The following is a 21,137-nucleotide window of genomic DNA, read 5'->3' on the forward strand; positions in this document are numbered from 1 at the left end:
AAGAATGAAGGTGGAAATTGCAGAGATAATTTGAGGTAGGAAAGGCTTGCAATGCTCATCAACACTTGGTAGAGAGAGGGAGAGACAGAGAGATGGAAAGAGAAAGAGATAGAGAGAGATTTGCAGCAGCGTGTATGGTGCAGAAGATGAGGCAAATCAAAGGCATGTAGTGTTCATCTTCACTAGACACATGGAGCCCGGGGCCAAATCCCTGCAGAGAAACACAGTCCTCCTCTTCAGATCAGAGCACAAATGCACATGAACACACACACATATACACACACACACACACTGCAACCAGCACAGAAGGCAGAGAGGATGGGCAAAATGCCGCTGAGTCATGCATCTCCTCGGTGTGCGAGCACCAGATCGAGTCCCGTATCCAACAGGTCAAGTTGTTTCTGTCTTTTCCAGAGATTAAATCCACACACATGACGTCCGTATCCGCCAGAAATGCAGTTGCAATATGTTTGTGACAGATTTGAGCATACTGTATTGTGGAGGGCGGGGGCAGCATGTGACAAAGTCTTTTCCTCAACAGATTTGTTTTCTTGCAGCCAAAGACCCTCCTCGGAATTGAACTGTACTAAAAAAAAAAACAATTTGATTTGATTTACGTGTTTAGATATAGCATCTGTAATGCCATATGTTACTGTAGCAAATTAAAATCAGGTCAGCTCATAATTTGGCAACAGTTGAATTGAATCTATAGTCTTGGATTCGTTTAATTTATCTCAGACTGTGCAGTAATAAAACTGTCAGCATCAACCTCTCAGTGCTAGGGGAGGTAATAAAGGCTTTGTGGGATTTGTTTATTCTCGTGTTTGTTGGGCAAACCCTGATATTGATTATCCCCTGACTCTGTGGCTCCTCAGCATCTCAACTGTCTTGTTTCTTGATTCAGACCGAGCAGCTTTTCCAAGGCTTTGAGACTAACTGAGCTCTGAAAACCCTTGAAGCTGGTTTTTACCTTCGATCCTTTATAATCTCAAATTCGAGTTCGAATCCAGTCCAGGTCCTTTCCTGCACATCGTCAACTCTGTCTCCCCTGCTTTTCCTGCGTGTCTCTCTCTCTATTGTCACTGTCAACAGCGACAAAATGCTCCACAAAGAAAAAATCTACAAAAAACATGAATCCAAGCATGACGCAAGGCCTCAGTGCAAACATCAAGGTGGAAACAAGTGCAAGGTTTAAAGGGATAGTTCAACATTTTGGCAAAATGGCCCATTGCCATAACCCCTATAGTTTCAGGAGTTGGTTTGTTACCTTTAATTGTCGGTGCAAACTATTTTTAGAACGGCGGAGCAGAGCCGCGAGCTGCTCAGAGCTACGCTACGGAGGCTCATGGGATTTCTTCCTCATCAAACTCATCAAATACACAATCCAACAACTCCAAAACGCTCTGGTGGACAAGTTGTGACCTGCACATTCACCACGCTATGAGATAATAACATAACGTTACGAGACAGAGGGATTATGGCAATGGGCCAATTTGCCAAAATGTTGAACTATCCCTTTAAGTTAATCAGACTATGTATGAAATGAAAGTACAAAGGATGAGAGAGTGGGAATAAGGTCTCTAAATCAGTACGCCGCCTTGTTTAAGTTCTCTTGCTTCTTGCTTGTGCATCCTTACAAGTCTTTAAAAGATTTTTTAAAAGTCTTGTGGTGTGAACAGCAGTTATTCTGATCACACAATCAGAAAAAGATTCAATTGAAATAGTCTCAAGAGACTGATTAGCACAGCAAATGGTTGGTTTTCTACACATTTAAGACAAGTGAAGGAGTCAAATATTTTAGTTTGTCAAAGGCAATCGTCTCAAGAGAAAGAACACAGCGAAGCGTGGCTGTGTTTTGACAGGGCTTCAGAAAAACAAATGGCCCAGAAAGGGTCAGGACAAAGCTGTGTTTAAATCGTCCAGACAACTCAGAATACACAATAAGATAAAATGTAAATGGATGAAGAGAAGAGCAGTCGAAACAGCGAGACAGAAACTGAGCGGTAATAGACACCACATAGTGTACGTGACTCTGCATTTCTGTTCTCCTGACTGATGATGTAGCATATGTAAAGGCATAAAAGACACGGTGAACTCTCAGGACCTCTCAGGAACACCCTGTCCTCTTCCTCCTCCTCCTCCTCCTCTTCTTCTTCTTCTTCTTCTTCTTCATCCTCCTCCTCCTGCACTCTCAGTCTTTTCTCCAAATCAATTATTCATCCCTCTCCACCACCACACCATGGGAGGCATACACCACATATACATGCTCTCTGATACACATAGACACACACACGCACACTTTCAAAAAGGGGAATCTGCCAAACATTTATGCCTGTGGTGGATTATATACACAAAACACAAAGCTGGCAGCCCTCTTTCATTTAAAACACAAGGCAGAAGCCATGAAAATATTCACACGGAGCAGGGACGAGAAGGAAGAGGGAAGGAGATTCAAAGTCACAGCGATGTTGAAAGATTTAGTCAGACAAAAAGAACAAAGAGATATCTTTCTAGTCACCTTCTCCACTCGCAGCTACATCAGATAATTCACAGAAAGTGTCAAAGTCAAGTCCCTCTTTATTTCTCAATCCTGCCTCAGACCTGGCACCCACTAGCCCTATGTATCTGTACAGTAAATGTGTACAAAATGCGACAAAACCCCCACACAAACACAACATTGTACAGTAATTCTCCTCTCTGAGTGGAGTGAAATCGTTGTGTCATTCAGGTTGGAAATATTTGCTTTCCACAGCACAAACATTAATAATTGATTTATGGTTGTCAAAGCAACAAAAGCTAATTTCTTTCTGCTCTAAATTGACAAGGTTATTGGTGACAATCCAAAAACCACAAAGCTCTAGCTGTCTATCTCCATAAAAAGAAATTAGAGGGGGTTTGGATCAGCTTGAGTAACCGTGTCAGTTCGGGTGTTAGTCTGGCTCAAATGCAATTTTGCCAAAAGTAAACAAAAAGCGAAATTCTTATTATTCTATTACCATCTTTGTCCATAACAGGCCACTATAATTTGTGCCAGAAATCTGTCCTTGGATGAACGGTAGAGGACACAAACGGCTAAAAACAGCTAATGATCTTTTTCTTACCACACAGTTGACGTCCATGCCGGCCTCGAGCAGGGTCTGGACGGTGCTGTGGTGTCCATTACGCGCAGCCAGGTGAAGCGGAGTGTGTCGGCGAGTGTGGCTGGTCATGAGGTTGGGGTGAGCGCTCACCAGCATGCACACCACCTGCGCATGAGAAAAGCACGGCGACATGTCAATGACAAAGACAGCAAACTTAGAGGAAACTGGGACCTTGGTCACTTTTTTTTTTGTACCCATGAAAGTTAAATGAGTGTAAACTTCAGGTTTGATCTTCTATTCCACAGAAAAGAGACAATGCTGTTGTCAGATTATCAGAAACAAAGAGAAAAGGCTTCTTTAATTTTGCAGCAATGTTATATAATCCCATTCAGAGAACTCATTTATGGAGGTTTTGCAGCAGAAAATATGTACCATTGTTTTTGTGCTCATGTCATTGTCAAGGACACATGAAAGTTTGACCAAATGCACTGTGGCAGATAATTGACTGTTTGATGGACTATCTTGTCAAATCACAGTTTAGCAATCATATCAGAGGAGGCTAGTCCTGGAAATGGATGGATTTGGGTTCAGGCTGGTGTTTTATTTTGGGGTTTTGCTGTTTCAAAAATCCCAAAACACAGAAGTAGAAGTAGAAGAAGTGGATAAACCTGCTTTTTATTGGGTTTTTAGAAAATTACACTGCAATCAAGGTCCAGCTAAGCTTTCCTAATATTACATTCATCAAAGACCTCAGTCAATTTCCATTTTCATATAACATAATAAGGCTCTGTACAAACAACATCTTAATTATACTTCTATTGAAATAACTGTAATCCTGCATGTGCATATTCTCGCCAGACTTACACTGTTGTTAGTGTAAAAAAAAAAACAGTCCACTAAAAACATATAAAAGTCAACAGCTGATAAATCTCTTAATGACAGTTTCCTTTTCAACAAACAAAATTGATTGATTATTAGGCAGGAGAAGCTGCTTTTATTTACTTTGGTGTGAAAACTGTAAACTATTGTTTTCATAGCAAATCAGCCTCTATTATTATTGTAAACAAATGTGAAGGTCGAGTACGAATAGCTTGAAAAGCATAGCAACAGTTACTATGGTGGCTGGCGGCACACAGCTAAAGGTCAGTTGAAAATTAAAAGAAAATCAGCGTTTTTTTTCCACGTTCTATCATAAACGAAAATAAAGTGGGGTGGGGGGGACGGGTAAATTACTTGCTTTGTATTGAAAGACCTGTCAATCAAACCGAGTGTCAGTGGAGGGTTTTTCTGAGTAGTGGTGGTGCTGGAACAACCACTTTTGTTTGATCATGGATGATGCTTTTAATAACTCGTCTCAACAAGAAGCAGTTTTCTCGAAAGCTTCCTCCTTTAATGTGTGTCTCTGTGTGTGTGTGTGTTGGATGCGTGTGTGTATACTAAACTTTTGCCCTGTGTTAGTTACATCTCCATGCAGCAGTGTTCTCCACCATAGGGATTTCCCTTCATTACTATGCAGAGTGAGAGAGGGAGAAATACTGTGCTGCCTTTATAAATTATTCATTCACACTCAGACAAACCTGTATGGCTTGACTGCAATTACTCACTACCTGAGCAGAGAAAATGTGTGATTGCTTCTGAACATCAGCAGGCATTAGACGCATATCCCTCTCAGTGCGAGTGTGTATCTGCGAGTGTGTTGCTTTTGACACATTTTTTGACAAAAAAAGAAGTGAAGTTGCAATTCTAAAAATGTGCAGGCTAACCATGTCTGCACGTCTTTGCACAGTTAGTATTTGAGGAAGTTTTTCATTTCATCATATTTTCACCACATTCATAATAAAACATTCACAAAAAAAAAAAAAAGGAAAAAACAACTGATTGCCATGCACTGTGGTCCTTGTCACTGCAAACACCCACTGTTGTCCTGGGGAAAATGCAGATGGAGTCACCAGCTGCTTCTTTTCGCCTGCCAGCAAGGAGCTTCACCGGGATATTGCATGTACTATGCAGACGTCCTCTCACCCCCTCCTCCTCGATCCTGCCCTCCCCAGTATAAGTAACTGCTGCAACAACAAAAAAAATGACCCCGCTCCTGGCTCCCCATCTCTAAACACAGCCAGTTTGTTTTGATGGAGCTGAGTGAGTGACTTGTAACAAGTTTTTTTTATGTCTAGCTGTGACTTTTTCATTAATTTTGCCACAATTTAATTTTCATTGCAAATGAAACATTATCGGGGTGCACTGCCCTTGCACTGACCATGGCATTCTCATTAATTTCAAAGGCTTTGAATCATTCAGTTAACGTCGTTTTCCATCCACTATATGGAGATTTAAGCTCCTTGCCTCTGAACATAGCAAAAGGTCAAGTTTAACAGGGTCACACGTTCCTTTATCTCTCTTGTTATCAAACTGTTACATGTTCATGAGCCACATGGGGATATTCAACTCACAACAGCCCTCAAACCTTAGTCGTTCCGGGTTTAAAATATACACCTTCAGTTCATTATTCTTTTCTCAAAACTAATATATGTCCACAGTGTCACTGGTGGTGTTTCCATTACCGCTAGAAATGCAAACCTTAATATCGCAATGAAATACCGGTCATGGAAACATTTTGAAAAACCTCTCAAATATCTCCAAAACATTTTTACGCTCTCATGAGGTGGTTTTTCAGACGTGTCGATATCAAAGTGTATCGCAAAAGTGTAATTGAAACACTTTTTTCGCATTTACACGTCACTCCAGGTCTGATAAGATCGAATCCCGTTGGTGTTTTCTTCCGTTTCCTTTCGTTCTCCCTCTATATCGTCTGTGTTGAGTCCTCCCGTCACATCACCATAGTTGCTAAATCACTAAATGCAAAATGTTTTGAACGTTCGTCTTCCTTAAAATTGAGTCTCACGGGTCGTGATTTCATGAGAAATTTGGGATGTCGCTGTTAAAAGTCTGTTCTTCATTCACAAGAAGAGTAAACACTTTGTACCGTTTCCACCCAACCGGGTTAATTTAATAAAACTAAGGCGTGTGAGGTACAATCATTCAACTGATACAGTAACTCAGGCGGTGTCGCACAATAACATGTCAAAACAACAGTTCCTTCTGTTACAGTTGCGAGACTATAGGCTTTACGAGAATTACAGCTCATTCGCAAAATACCTTTCACCTTGTACTTTTTTGACATTTTAGAAATATGGCTTTTATTTTGTGAAAACCTGTAATGGAAACCCGGCTACTGACCTGCAGGCGTCCATAAAGCGCCGCCAGGTCCAGGGGCGTCTCCTGTCGGCTGTTTCTCATCGTGGGGTCCGTCAGCTCCTGTAGCAGCACTGAAGCCACCTCAGAGTGTCCGTACTGAGCAGCACAGTGGAGCGCCGTTTCCCTCTCATGGTTCTGTGGAAGAGTGAAAGGAGAGAAAAAAAAAGGATTGACAGTGGAATGGAGAAAGGAGGAGAAAGAAAGAGGGATGAGTGAGGTGGTAGGAGTGGATGTACGTATGATAGGAATGATGAAGTGTGGGCAGGAAGACATGAAGTGAAGAGCGTAAGAGGGGGAAAAAATGACAGAAGAAGGATGGAGGGACGTATGGAGGCAGCGAAGCAGGTCAGAAGTAAGTAAGGAAAGACAGGTGGTGGGATTAGAGGGGCAGGAGGGGAAGGATTGAAAAATAGGTGATGGAGGAAGAAGGATGGAAATGAGACGTAAGAATGTGGTGATTCAAAAGCAGAGAAAATATATGGGAAAAATAAGAAGAAGGAGGAAGAAAAAGCTGTTAGTTTATTTATTAGAGCACTGACAGAAGGTGGAAAGCTACTGTTCAAACCTTTGTGCTGCACATACTGTACTGTATGAAGTGCACTTCTTCGCGCTCAGCATCTGATTGTACCAGTATATATTCCAAAAGCGTCAGGTTTGTGACAGCTGTCAGCTGAAAGCTATACAGTAGACTGGACTCATCGTCTGTGTTGCAGAAGCACTGTCTGAAACCAGAATGTGTTTCTCAAACTCTCCGGGGCCTTTTGGTCCAACACACTAACCGACTGCGCACGTCAGATCCAAGTCAACGGCACAATTGGCATTTTCAGAAACGCAGCTGTAACTATATAATATTTGAAATATGAGCTCATGGTTCAGACAGACAGACAGCTTTATTAATCCCACCAGGGGCAATTGGTTTGAACAGCTTGCATACTAACATACAGAGGCACGAGTGCACACAATACAAAAGATAAAGTAGAATACAAGTAGAATAAAAAGCCAAGAAATATAGTGGAATCAAGGATCAATAAATAGATGGAAGGGGTTACTAATATTGACTAATAAGATATTAAAAAAGGTACAGGTTTTCTTTGGACATATTTTCCATTTAGACTTTTCTAGATTTGAGTGGCGCTTTGAAATAACGTTCACAACCACAACATATTAGTGTTGTCACGATACCAACATTTTGGTACCGGTATCGGTACCAACATGTTTTTCGATACTTTTCGATACTTTTCGGTACTTTTCCACATAAAAAGAGAACACAAAAAATGTCATTAATGGCTTTATTTTAATAGAAAAATTTTGGACCATAAAACAGGAAATCAGTAAACAGTTACTGCTGCTGCAGGATTAACATTCCATCTATATTAATCTGAACTCTTCCTAAATTAAAAAATGTCTGTTTAAAAATGAACATCAACTTGTTTTCTTTGCATTATTTGAGGTCTGAAAACACTGCATCTTTTTTTGTTATTTTGACCAGTTGTAATTTTTGGGAGAAATTGTTATCAGTAGTTTATAGAATGAAACACAAATGTTCATGTTACTCAAACATACACCTATTGTTTCCCATATGTAGACCAAATTGATTCTGTTCCCCCCACCCCCATCAACGCAATATCGTTCCGTTAATTCCTCTCTGCGTAGCGCTGCTTCGCCGTGCTCACTCACTCACAGAGAGAGAGAGACACAGAGAGAGAGAGAGACAGAGAGAGAGAGAGAGACAGAGAGAGCATGCAGCCAGTGGTGATCCGCGGTAAAAACAAAACTTATTAACGAGGCTGTGGCGGCCGTCTCTCTCGCGCGCGCGGCGCACACACACAGACACACACACAAACACAGGCACATGGACAGGTGGCGCTGTAACGGTAATGATAAAAAGCACCTTGCTTCGTTTGTGACTCGCTCTCTCGCTCCTCGCGGCTCAAATTACAATGCGGCGACTTCACGCGGCGACGTCACCGCTGCTGGCGGCGCAGAATGAAAGTACCGGTCCCATCTAAGCGCAGTATGGTACCGTTTTAAATGCGTTAGTACCCCGGTACCACTCTAGTACCGGTATACCGTGCAACCCTACAACATATTTTATCAAAGTCAGCCAGACCTCGACAACAATACAAGGTGCAGTTCAATCTACACTATATAATATCCCCGCCACACTTTTGGCCTGACATGTCTGTGCGTTTTTAAAGGTTATTTTGAAACCTAGGAGGCTCCCGTGTACAGTACAAAGCAACTGTGGCCATTTTCTGTCTCTCCTCCGGGGGCCCCTGTCAGGACAAGATTGTCCCTGAGGACCTGCAGCAGCTCTGGGTGAAAACATCCCGGTAATGGCAAGAAAACTGGGCAGAGGGAAACACACGAAGAGAGAGAGAGATGTGATGAATATCCATATACAGGGAAGAAGAGAGAGAGGATAGAGAGAGGAGCTACAGGGATTAAATCTGTGTATGTCCTCACTTGATAAAAGGATAATCTCACAACTATATATTGTAGGCTTGTGTGAATATAATCAAAGGGGAGGACGCTATGAATGTGTGTGTGTGCGTGTGTGTCTGTGCTGTTGCTGGCAGTTGTGCAACAGCAAAACCTACATTTTTAAATCAGGGGATGTAATTTAACAGTAGGTTATATAACAGTGAGAGGAATACTGGTGGGAGAGGATGAAGAAAAGCAGGAGTATAGACAGTAGGAGAGCAGAGACAGGCCCATGTCTGATGAGGGTAAACACTTAATAGGGCTGCAACTAACGATTATTTTCATTATTGATTAATCTGCCGTTTATTTCAAAGATTAATCGATTAGTTGTTTGGTCAATAAAATGTTGAAAGATGTCAATCAGTGTTTCCCAAACCACAAGATGACGTCCTCAAATCTCTTGTTTTGTACACAAACCAAAGAGATATTCAGTTTATTGTCATAAAGGAACAAAGAAACCAGAAATATTTACATTTAAGAAGCAGAAATCTGAGAATTTGGACTTTTTTTAGCCGATTTATTTAATAATCGATTATTGTTCAATTTATTGTTGCAGTAAACACAATAATTCCCTATACTGCGTCTTAACAGTAAAAGAGCTGCTCGTCTTTTCATGTCATCAATATTTGAAAATATATTTTTTTACGCTTCAGACTACAGATATATTATCATAGAGTGACCTATTTGTAGAATTTGATATTTCTTCTTCTCCCTCCGCCCCTTTATCGAATTCCCTCACATTTCCTGCCTTCAATGCACCTCTCAAACTTCCATGATAAAACTCTAATACGCCATGACCACACTCCACTGCTCATATCTCATCTTGTGCCTTTTCTTACTCTCCTCTTCCCCAGAGCCACAAACCCCCCTCCTCTCCCCTCCACTCCACTCCCTCCTTCTTTCCACATCTCACTCCTGTCCTTACTTTCATTTACCCCTTAAAGCAGCGAGCCAGAGAGATGAAGAGATACTTTATGCGCGAATAACAGAAGGAGCCCCTATATGAAGACACACACACACACACACACACACAGACGTACGCATGCACAAACACACGCACACACACACAAACACACGTGACCGAGTTGCAAAAGCTTCACAACGTGCTCGAGAGCTCTCTCCTCCGTCTCGACCAATGAGATCCATCTGTTTTCCCCCCGTGGACTTCACACCCCTTTCATTCACAGCGTAGTGGAACCGTCCACAGCAGGTCTGATTGCAAGTCCAACGTACTGTAAGCACAATAATCACACACTCACACACACACTATAATTCACAGTTTACTGGTGTAATTGTTGGTCGCATTATATTTAATAAACTCCCATTTGCTCTGTTCCTGTGTGGATACTCTACTATATTTCTATTTTCCACTGCACTGGTTCAGTTTCCCCGTGAGATCGTTTAAGTTTCATCTCCTCCAATCTAATGTACATATATACTGTCTTCATCAGAGTAATACACTCATGCCTGGTTCCCGAGCCACTAGAGATGCAGAGCAATCAGTCTTCATTTGCTTCTGACAGTATTTAGTGTGGAATAGCAAAGCAGAGTCTGGGGAATAGGCCGTTCATTCAGCTATCATCAAGGTTATCAAGGTTAAATGCAACAGAGCCTGGGAAAAGATAAGTTAAAGACCCACCCTGTAACATATTTCACCCACATCAATTTCAATTATTTCTGTAAACAGTGTGACAAGAAACAGTGGCTTTTTACACCACAGCGCCTATTATATTTGAAGGGATTTTAGATTATTAGCACACATCTACTACCATATACATGAACAGAAATAAATATATAATATAGGAGGTTAAAATGTGATCTTTTTATACGAAGTCTGGTTGCCATAGTTTCCATCAGATATTGTATGTCATAAATAATCCACTCATTTGAGACAGCGGTTAGACCTTTGACCCAAACTATTTGTACAATTCCCAAACCTAACGCCCACCAGCCAATCACAAATGATTACATTGATTGTGGTTATTTAGGAGTCAGAGCTACAGATGAATAATAGATACTTATAGCGCCCATTTGCACTCCCATATTAGAAATGTTTTCTCTCCTTCAGGGCTTTCATGCAAAGCACAAATGTTCAATAATATGTGGATAGTGCATGCTTCCAGAAAGATGTGAAAGCCACGGCGCTCACACTGCCCTGATCTAACAGGGTAGTGTGTGAGGGTTTGCAGCCAATTTTCAACTAAACTTTACTTTGAACCTAAATGCATCAAACCCTCTGGCACTGACTGGTTTGGGTTGTTTAGTACATGGAAGAACATGTTTTTTTCCCATCCCAAGGTCCATGTTCTGTTACATTGTTTGGTCCTGTTGGTTTTGGTTTCACACTGCAAATGGAATAACGGACTTTACAAGACAAATCTACTGGACCAACATCTCCCTATGTACTTCTGCGGCTCATTTTGTTTTGGTTACGCTGCATTGTTAGGCCGGCCAGCATCTGACATCAGTGTTACTTCGTGTTTACTGGAAATGAATCGAGCGAGCCACCTTTTCCCCATCTCATTATTTTTATGTGTTTTCTCGAGTTGGCTCTTCATGAAGTCGTCCAATTCCTATTAAGTGGACTCCAGGCAAAATAATCATGTATACTGCATCAGCTAATGGGGATCCAAATGAAACAAATCCAGAAAAGCTGTAAACTGCTGTTACCAAGGTCAAAAGCAAGTGACGGAAAATTTGGAAATCTAAAAGTCCAAGAAACTGTGCGACTCCATTTAGTCAAGAAGGTCATGATGAGTCTGTTTTGTCGACATTTGATCATTTACATTCATCACTGATTATGCAACAGACATTAAAACAACAGAATGATAACGACTACATTTTCAGATTCGACACAAAGCAAGCACGCAAAGTCACAAAGCAAACAAATAGCACGCAGGCGCGCACACAGACATAAATCCACATGGATATGATAACCAGCGGGACAAAGATTGCTGCTATTGTTGGAGGCAGCTGCTGATCCAGTCAGTCTCCGCAGCCTTAAATGAACAATAAAGCTTTGTCAGTTCAATCCGCAGCACCTCACACGCGCTGCTTGAGATAGGGAAAACGCAATTCCCTGACAGAGAGAGAGACGAGTGACAAAGAGGTGAGCGGAGAGACACAGAGTGACAGACAGGACAAGGAGAGGCAGAGCGGAAGAAGGAGAGAAAATCCTCCGTCCATGTTCTCGGAGTGGGCTATATATTTCCATTACGCTTGCTCTGACAGCTTTCCGATATCATCTAGCACTCAATGTATTGTTGCTGATTGCGCTCTGAGCAAGAGCCCATCTACTAATGCCACATCAACAGGCATGGCAGCACATTATTGACATGCCCATACAAATGGATGTCAGTGCTTTCTTTCAGCAGCATATGACGGTGATGTGGAGTTAATGGTCACAAATATAAAGAGGCTGAGTAATGAAAAGTATCGGCTTGTCCTTGCTCTTTTTATCAAGACACCTGCACGGGTTGATTATTGTTCAGGAGGAATCCACTATCACTCTTCATGATATATCTTTGTTATAAGAGGAGCATCTCCTTCATTATGTTTTTTAAGTGAAATACACACACACACACACCAACCATCTACTCAAGATTGTAGTACCTGCAATACATGCACCTGCACACACTCATTTCCCATGGTAAATGCTATCAGTGCTGCCTCAGTTTATCTGCATGAGACCAAACAAACAACTAGACCCAATGCAAATAAGCCGGTCTTATCAGACAGGGGGCCGGGGCTGAAATGAAACCGGAGCGGCTGAAGCACAGAGGCATTTATTTGAACATACACTGTGTTAATGCTGATGGACTGATATGCAGGATGAGCTCCGTCTATGTTACAGCATCTCATAATCCCAGCAGCTCAGCTGGCCGCCTGGGGAGAGCTGCGTAAATAAATAGAGAATGAAAAGAGAAGACGCACAAGGTGAAAGCTTGTTTTCCCCCTGCTTCTTGCTCTTGTGCGCTATTATACATGTGAATTTAACTCACCATTTTCATATGTAAAGTAGGATATAGAGTGTGATACATAAAGGAATCAGAATTTCAATTGTTTCACATTTTTAGAAATAATTATGCTTGTCTGTTTTTTAATGTGAGTAAGAGGAGAGGATCAGCATAAAACCAGATATTACATGTTATTCATTGAGCTTTGGAGGTGTTGGTTGGTTAGTGTTACAGTGTTGTACAGATTGTACAGGCTGTTGAAACCTTCTTGACACCTTGCATTTGCACTTTATGCTTCCATGCTGCACATTTATTTATATATTATTGGTACTTTTTAATCATATTTTATCCTAACGATAGGTTATTTTGATCTGCTCATGATATGTTACATGTTATCTGTTGTTGTACATCTGTGTATTGTGTTTGAATGTCTCTGTGTGCATCTTCCTGGCTGCAAACCCATTTTCCCTGTTTTGGGACAATAAAGATACTGTACTTTGATTTTGACTAAAGGACAATTCCAGGCAAATTCAGGTTTCCTAATATTTCAGGTCTAAAAGAGTGAATCTGAAGGTTTCTTTTTGATTGCTCCGGTTATGCAGTTGTTCTGTCTGTTCCTGCATAGCCACAGCAGCGTATAATGGGAGCAGACGGATGTTAGGCTGTTTACATCCCACAAAACCACAATTTCTTTTCACAGACAACGTCAGATGACTATTCAAACATACACCGAGGGGTTTGTTTACTTGAAGAAAGCAGACATGTTTGTAAACGTAGCTGTGATACAAAGTCTTAAAAAGTTAAAAAGAAAAACTTCAGATTCGTTCTTTTAGACCTAAAATATTAGGAAACTACAGTATAGCCCCAGGTTGAATTTGCCTGGAATTGTCCTTTAACTTTGATCAGAGGCGGGGTAAGATAAGCAGCTGCTAGCTTAATATCTAAAACACAGGTATGAGGATCAAACTTCTCATTTTACCTACCGGTAATCTAATGCACTTTGAAGGGGGAAGAGTTTGATTTTGTGGGTAAAAAGAGACGATCTGGATGACATAGTCCTATAATCTTGAGAAGTATTCCTATTGCTGCAGTGTCCTTACGCAAGACAGGCAAGTCTCCTCACAGCTCCAGGGCTGCCACTGTACGCAGGAAATTTACAGTCTGACCTCCATGTACGTTAGCAACTTATATCTTACAGCTCAGCGTGACCGTGTGTGTTTTGGCCGCAGCAGGCACAGCGGCCGGGTGGGCGATGTTTGAGCGAGGACTTTCTCAGAGAGAGAGGCCGTGTTCACATGTTGATCATCAGGAAAACATGTGGTTTCATTTTCAAGTGGTGGTAGCGACATGTACACATGGAACCACCAATGTGAGATGATAAATGCACACTTGCAGAACATTTGTGAAACACACAAACCAGACGGGCAAGAGCAAAACTCCTGACCTTTGGCCTTTGCCTTCATTCACACAGTTTTACAGGTTCCCAGAACATTGTTGCACCTGGGCCGAGGCCTGTAGGAGGTATTTAACACGTGCATGTGTCTGCAAATATAAATATGACACTGTTAAAGCAGAGATACTGTGCATTATCTTTTCTACCTCTGTTGATTTTGTGCTGCTGATCCTCTTTCATCTCCTTTGGGAGAACAAAGGGGGAGTTAAAGAGGGAGGAGGACAAGAGGGGGAGCTAGAGAAAGGACTAGTGTAACCCTCCGTCCTTCTGTTGGTGGAAAAGAAAACATTCCTGGGATGTATCTGCAGCACAGGGGGACATACGTGACCTCGTCAGTCACCCACACACACACACAGACAGTACACACTGAATAACCCTTAAAAAAGTCCAGAGGCCCCATGCAGATGAAACCCAGAGGTTATATGTTGGTTCCCACACACATACCACATCTGCTCTACGTCAGCAGGACCAACAGGCTGCATATGATGCAACTGTCCCTCACTAGGCTGCTGCAGTCAGACAACTTATTAAATCCAGCTCTGTTCTTTCTTAAAAATAAAATAAAATGAATAAAAAAGACTCTGCAGGTGTTTTTTTTATATGTTTAACAGGCTGCTTCAACCAAAGTGCTTTCAAAAAATTAGAGCATCCTTGAATGTACCACCGTGGGGAGAGGAAAACTCATTCAAAAGGTAAGTGGGACCTGCCAGTAACTTTTGCTCTGCGCCATGGTAGGAATAATGACTTTCAACAGCGTAGCACCTGTTGTTGCTCTCACTGTCCCCTAGACAGTTTACTCAATTTTGATTTATTGTTTTAAGGATGGAAAACTGTCTGGGCTTTTACAACCCAACCTGGAGGAAGGCTTAGTCACTCAAATCGCTCTTTATCATTTCCAGCTCATTTCAGCTGCGCGCAGGTAACAAACAGCGAGGGACTCCATCATCCTTTAACGCGTGATGTGATGATCCCAGCTGTCTACAAAAATAGGTCAAGGGAAAAACTTGTCCTTTGTATCTGAGAGATGACTTAAGTCTATTTCCATCTCCTCTGTTTTGAAGGCTGAAAGTGTTACAGTTGAAGATACTGTGGACTTTAAATTGATTTCATTTATTTTAAAAGCTCTTTACATTTTTTCTAAATCTGCTATCTTTAGGTTTAAAAGTGAACCATCAGTTTATCAGTCAGTCTGAGTGGGAGAAAGAGCGATCACAACAAACAGCGCCTCAGTCGGTCGTCAAAACATGCATTTGGCCTTGCAAAGCAGAGTGCGAGCCTTGAGTAAACAAGCAATCTCTTTCTATCAATCACTGTCTCGCTGTCTCTCACACATACAAACACTCACATAAACACTTGCGCACGCAGTATCTATAATCATCCTCTCTGCTCAGACAGCCTCCGCCTCACTCGCATGCTCCCACAATAAACAAAAACAGCTGTGAATGCAAACTACTGGGACCAATTAGGCAGTAAACAGTGGGCTGGAACTGGTTTACCGCCAACTAATAACATCCAGTAATACTCTATTGGCTGCAGCGTGAAACTGGCCCACCTACACACTTTCACTACCTCTCTCTGTCGATTGCCTCCGCTTTTTTCTTTTCAACACTCTCACGACCTTTCACACTCATTACTGCCCGCTCCTGCGTCCTTTCCGTGCTCTCGTCGTCGTGTCACTTTTCAGCACCTCGTGCACAAAACAAGAGGACAAATGTTGTGCTTTGCTCTTTGTTTTCGTCTGGGAAAGGAGCAGTTATTTATTTATTGTTATATATATATTTTTATTAGTAGGTACTGTAAGGCACATTAGACCAGAAACCAATGTCAAATCACATCACATCTGTATCAGAATTAAAATACAAACATCTACCGTCTACCAACTCTGATGTTTTCTTACTTTTTTAGCCCTCAAGGACATAATCGGGTGAAAAAAGAAACAATACACAATTCAAAATAAATAAATAACGGAGCATACTTGTATGTAATAATTAAATAAGTGTGTAAAGGAGCAGTTATAAAGACAAAGACTGTGCTCCACTGTAGTCACCCAATAAAACAGAGCTGCACACTCATACACACATTCACAGATGTGCACACACATACTCAACCTCTGACACGAGTAATGGTGTGCGTGGGTAGAGTAATATCATTGAGAAGGGGGTAATGTGCAGCCAATAGCTTGCTGCTGTAAGTCTTGATGATGGGTGTGAGCATATGTGAGACTCAGTATATCACGCTGACTAATGTATGCAGGCGCTGCTTTCTACTGCAGACAAGACAGTGGAAAAATATGGAGCTTAGGCATCATAAACACACAAACACGCCATAAATCTTCCTCTCCGATTTTATGCCCGCAACCTGAGAGCAACTGAGCCCTCACACTGACAACACGTACTGTAACATACTCACAAAGACGACTGTACAAATATTCAGCAACAGAAAAATAAGTAGGTACCATAATTTCAAAAATTATGCTTAGCCAATGTTTTGCAAATGTCAGTGCTTAAAGGAAAACAAACACTGCACCTTTAAGGATGTCACAGCAAGCTGGCTGGAGCCGCGTCTGTGACAGACAACCAAGGCTTCCTAATGTGAGCCCTGTAGCATACTGTACCATTTTCCCCAGTGTTAATTGTGCAGTAGGGAAAATGGAAACCGTTGATGACACATGAGATAAAACCTGTAATCTGCAGCTTGATGATAAACAAGGCTCAAAGAGAGACAGAGGACACAAAGAGAGATACAAGAAAGGTGATCAGTATAATTACACTGTTCAAAAATTGTGTTTTACATAAGTCGTTGTTCACTTTCATTTCACAGATTTACATGAATATGAAGTCTTTCAAGTGTTACCAGACCTTAAATCCTTTTATCTTTACATCCATATTCATTCAATTTACAAGTTAGAAGAATCAATTAATCTCTAAAAGGCATTTACTGCTTCCAAGGGGTTAATTATTGGATGCAGATTTCACTGTAATTAATGAATACAGTAAATAAGTAAATATGGACCTCTGTTACAGATCCACAGTTTTTTTTTCTTTACAGAAACTTTAGTTGCAAAGGCAAAGGAGCACAATGTAGAACATTATTAGTAAGATAAAATTGATATAAAGTTCTGTCTTTTGTTCACTCTATTTTAAAATTTAAACAAAATTCTTGTCCCTAGTTTTAAAAGAAAAAAGAAGATTGAGCTGTGATAAGGACAGTGCAAACACAAACTACGAACCCTAACCTTCTGTTTACCAGTAAAACACATTAGCCCAAACAAAACATCTGCCAGCCTGACATTACAACATCATCTTCCTGGAAAACAACAACAACATCTTTGTAAAACCACTCTTTTTTCATGTTGAACTCCACAGTATCAGAAAATCCACTGATCAAGAAAGTATTTTTCACAAAAGACCAAACTGTGATGGCACCACAGGCTGCAGCTTTGTAGATGTTGGTAGAAATGTAAAAAAAACAACAACAAAAAAACAACATTGTCTCTGATGGGTTCTTATTTGTACAAAACACCAAAAAATACTGAGAAAACAGCACTAGACTTTCTTTGATTGGGAAATTATTCCCTATATTTAACAAGTCTCACCTCCTACACACAGGCAGCAGGGAGAAGCTGTTTCTCCTGGGTTCGCTGAAGCAATTCCAGGACATGTAACAAATCATTAAATAAAATATCCAGAAAACGCCGACTGAATGTTTTGCACAAAGTGATAAACTGATAAAGTCTAAAAGCCTGCGACAGGGGATTTTCAAATGGGCTTCAATGACACACGCACACTACACACACACAGCGACTTCTCTGAAGTCAGCATCTATGTACAACATCTTCTCAATCAGCAGCTTCCACTGCGTGTGTGTTCACTAAGCCTGCACAGCAGCCCGATCAGCTCTACAAATCATTGAAAGGGTAAAAAAAAAAAAAACGGAAATTACTCGTGTTCACTTGCTGACAAACCTCTTCATTTCAAGGGCAAGGGACACCGTTTATCATGGCAAACAATTAGGTCCTAACAACTCTCCGAGGGAAATGATTTGGCTAATGGTGACAGAGGAAAATGCGCTTATTAGGCAGAGTAAATAACGCTCCAATAACCTGGGGGGTCCATTACTTCACCGCCATCAGGAGGAGGATTATTAAAAAAGACATCTTAAGTCATTAACATTTTAGCCAACACTTCTGATTAAACACCTCATGTTCGTCTTAAAAAGCAGCGCGTCAGTGAGCCGTGACATCATCAATATGCTGCAAGCAGAGATGGACGGAGAAAGAGCGAGGGAGGAGAAAAGGGTCATTTTTGCTAATGAGGAACGACAGCATTGGCAGGCTCGATGTTCCCAGAGCTGAGACGCCTATCACACGTCTATCACAGAGAGAGATCAGTGGAAACTATAAAGGATCGGCTGTGTTGGATAAAAGCCAGAAAAGGATGACCTGTGGCAGCGCTGGTTTACATGCCCCGAGAAAGACAAGGAGGAATTCAACTTTAATTTAGTGGATAAGACCTTTCTTGTCCTGGTACAGTTATAAAACACGGGGGAAGTCTCTGTGGATTTCAACAATATTTGGCATGAACTCAGGTTAAGCAGCCGACTGAAAGCCTCCTTAACCACTTCCCCAGCCTCCCGGCATCCTCGCATGTCTACAGTATTTCGTAGCAAAGAAGATTTCAGAACGGGAATTAAGTAGGAGAGATAGTGTGCTCTTTAAGGTGGTGTTAGAGATGTTGAAGGCTATTAGGGAGGATGATGATGATGATGACACTGGGATGTTTACCTGTTGGTTGACCCGGCAGTGCGAGGGTCCGTGATGGATGAGGATACGGACAATGTCCACATCTCCCCTCCAGGCAGCCAGGTGCAGCGGGAAGCAACCTTTGCTGTCTGCCACGTTTGTGGACGCCTCAAACTGAAGCAGCTTCAGCACCACATCCCTGAGAGAGAGAGAGAGAGAGAGAGAGAGAGATAAGGAGGGAGGTAAATGCAGACATATACACATCAATAGATCAATGGATTGAGTGAGGACTGGAGGGATGAAGAGGGAAGCAGAGATGAGCTCACACAAGATCTGAACTCTGATATTGCAGAATACAGTCACACTTTCATTGGGTATATAAAAAATTAAAAATGTCTAACCCTGATGACAACCCAACTATCCCCAAAGGTAATAACTTTATTTAATAATTGTTTGATTCACACGGAGGGAACTGAAATCAAAATACATAATGCACACACCTTTGTTCTGACAGCCTCATACCTTGCTAACGTGTTGATATCTTGTAAAATTAAATTGCTTGTCTTTCTTTCATTATCAGTGCACTAGTGTCTGCTTGTTTTTGCTGTCATACATAGTTAATGTTCCCTTGAGCTTGATAGGTGACTGTTGCGATGATTGTCTGGCTTTTTCTTTTGGTGTCATATGACCTTATTGAAGCAACAGGTTGCCTCCTCCTCTGAGATACTGGTTAAAATAGGTATTAATTGGTTATTGAGGGAATCACAGTAGCCTGTGAGTAAGTGATCAGAAAACCCCTCAGGCCAAGAGGAAATAATGAGTTCAATTGGAAATAATCAAGGATTGGCAGAATGCAACTGGCTCAATGTTATTTATAGATAGGCAGACAGGCAGGCAGGTAGACAGATAGACGAACACAGTGCTTAATTAATCCCGAAGGGAAAATGTAGAATACCTTCCCTCTAATAAAGTAATCCACATTACTCAAATAGATAAAGTGACAAATCACAGAGCTGTGGGTTTGTGCCATTTAGCTGCTGCTCAGTTAGTAATGTCAGTGTCAGTGATACTGTTTCATATTAGCAAAGCCTTCAGCTGAAGTTGTCACCTCTGTCTGAAGAGAAAAGGTGAAGTGCTTCATTTGCATTCAAAATGTCAGTGGGAGAAACAGAGGAGAGAGAAGGGCAAAACCTCTCCCAGGAGCAAGGGGTGAGAGCACCACTGAGGATCATTAATGAACTGCTTTGTTAATTTCAATAATCTATTATATTTTTCATCGAATTCACTCAGGTATTAGTGTCAGTTCAGCAGCAGAATCACACTGGGGCAATCTCAGGGTCAAACATGAGAATAATCAACTTCTTGGTGATTGGATTCAGCATGCATGCATTGCCACAATGATTTTAATGTGGCAAAAAAAGTATTGAAATGATCTCAAAAGCAATTCCCCAGTAACAAATCTCTGAACACAGAACTGCCTGTTGCCAAGGTTTTTCTGTCTTCATCTTAATTGCCATTTCTTTTTTACTTTTCCACCTAAATATTAAATTACTCCTCTGCAGTTTTTTTTTTTTTTTGTTGGCGGCCTAATTTTCACTCTGAGGTTGCATTTTTCTCTCCCTCCCTCCTCTTCTCTCCAGTTGATCTGAAGGAGGAAATCCACATAATTGCCCCCAAAACACAGTACTAATCCTTCAGTTCCGTCAAACTGTGATAGCAGTCAGGCTTGCAGCTAATCCACACTGTGTAACGGATTTCTCAGCAGGTCCATGTGAAGGAAGCAAGCTGCACTGCAGTCCCATACAGATGCAGACACTTAAGAGATATTCAATCAATTGCAAAAACACTTAGTTTTTTTTGCATTTTTGAGGATCCATGATGACACTTAGTTTTGATACCAAGATGTACAAAAAACTGTCATGACTCAGAAACAGTGCCAGCTATTTTTAAAGTGGTTATATGAAAATCAATTTAACTTAATTTGAAGATCACATTATTTCTTAATTCTATGAGTCTCCATCTAATCAAATGTGGTCACAGCTCATTAGATTAATGCAAAAATCTGTGCTGCCTGACTCAAGAAAAGTATATTCCCGCCAGGAGAGCAGACATCTTTGAGCCCTTTCTTTCTTTTCAAATCTTAATTTAAAGAAGGTTTACTACATATG

General features: G+C 41.2%; 1 protein-coding gene across 2 annotated transcripts in view; it reads right to left on the reverse strand.

The window, feature by feature from the left end:
* anks1b (ankyrin repeat and sterile alpha motif domain containing 1B) overlaps positions 1 to 21,137 on the reverse strand; it is a 232,954-nt gene that overhangs the window by 149,136 nt on the left and 62,681 nt on the right. For both annotated transcript variants that reach the window (XM_083999607.1, XM_083999606.1), the window contains exons 3-5: positions 19,012 to 19,168; positions 6,318 to 6,470; positions 3,102 to 3,245 (exon numbers count right to left, since the gene is read on the reverse strand). In XM_083999607.1, coding sequence (XP_083855733.1) covers positions 3,102 to 3,245; positions 6,318 to 6,470; positions 19,012 to 19,168 — 454 coding nt within the window. The remainder of the gene's footprint in view (positions 1 to 3,101; positions 3,246 to 6,317; positions 6,471 to 19,011; positions 19,169 to 21,137) is intronic.

This window comes from Trachurus trachurus (assembly GCF_905171665.1).
Source record: "Trachurus trachurus genome assembly, chromosome: 23".
Taxonomy (NCBI): Eukaryota; Metazoa; Chordata; class Actinopteri; order Carangiformes; family Carangidae; genus Trachurus; species Trachurus trachurus.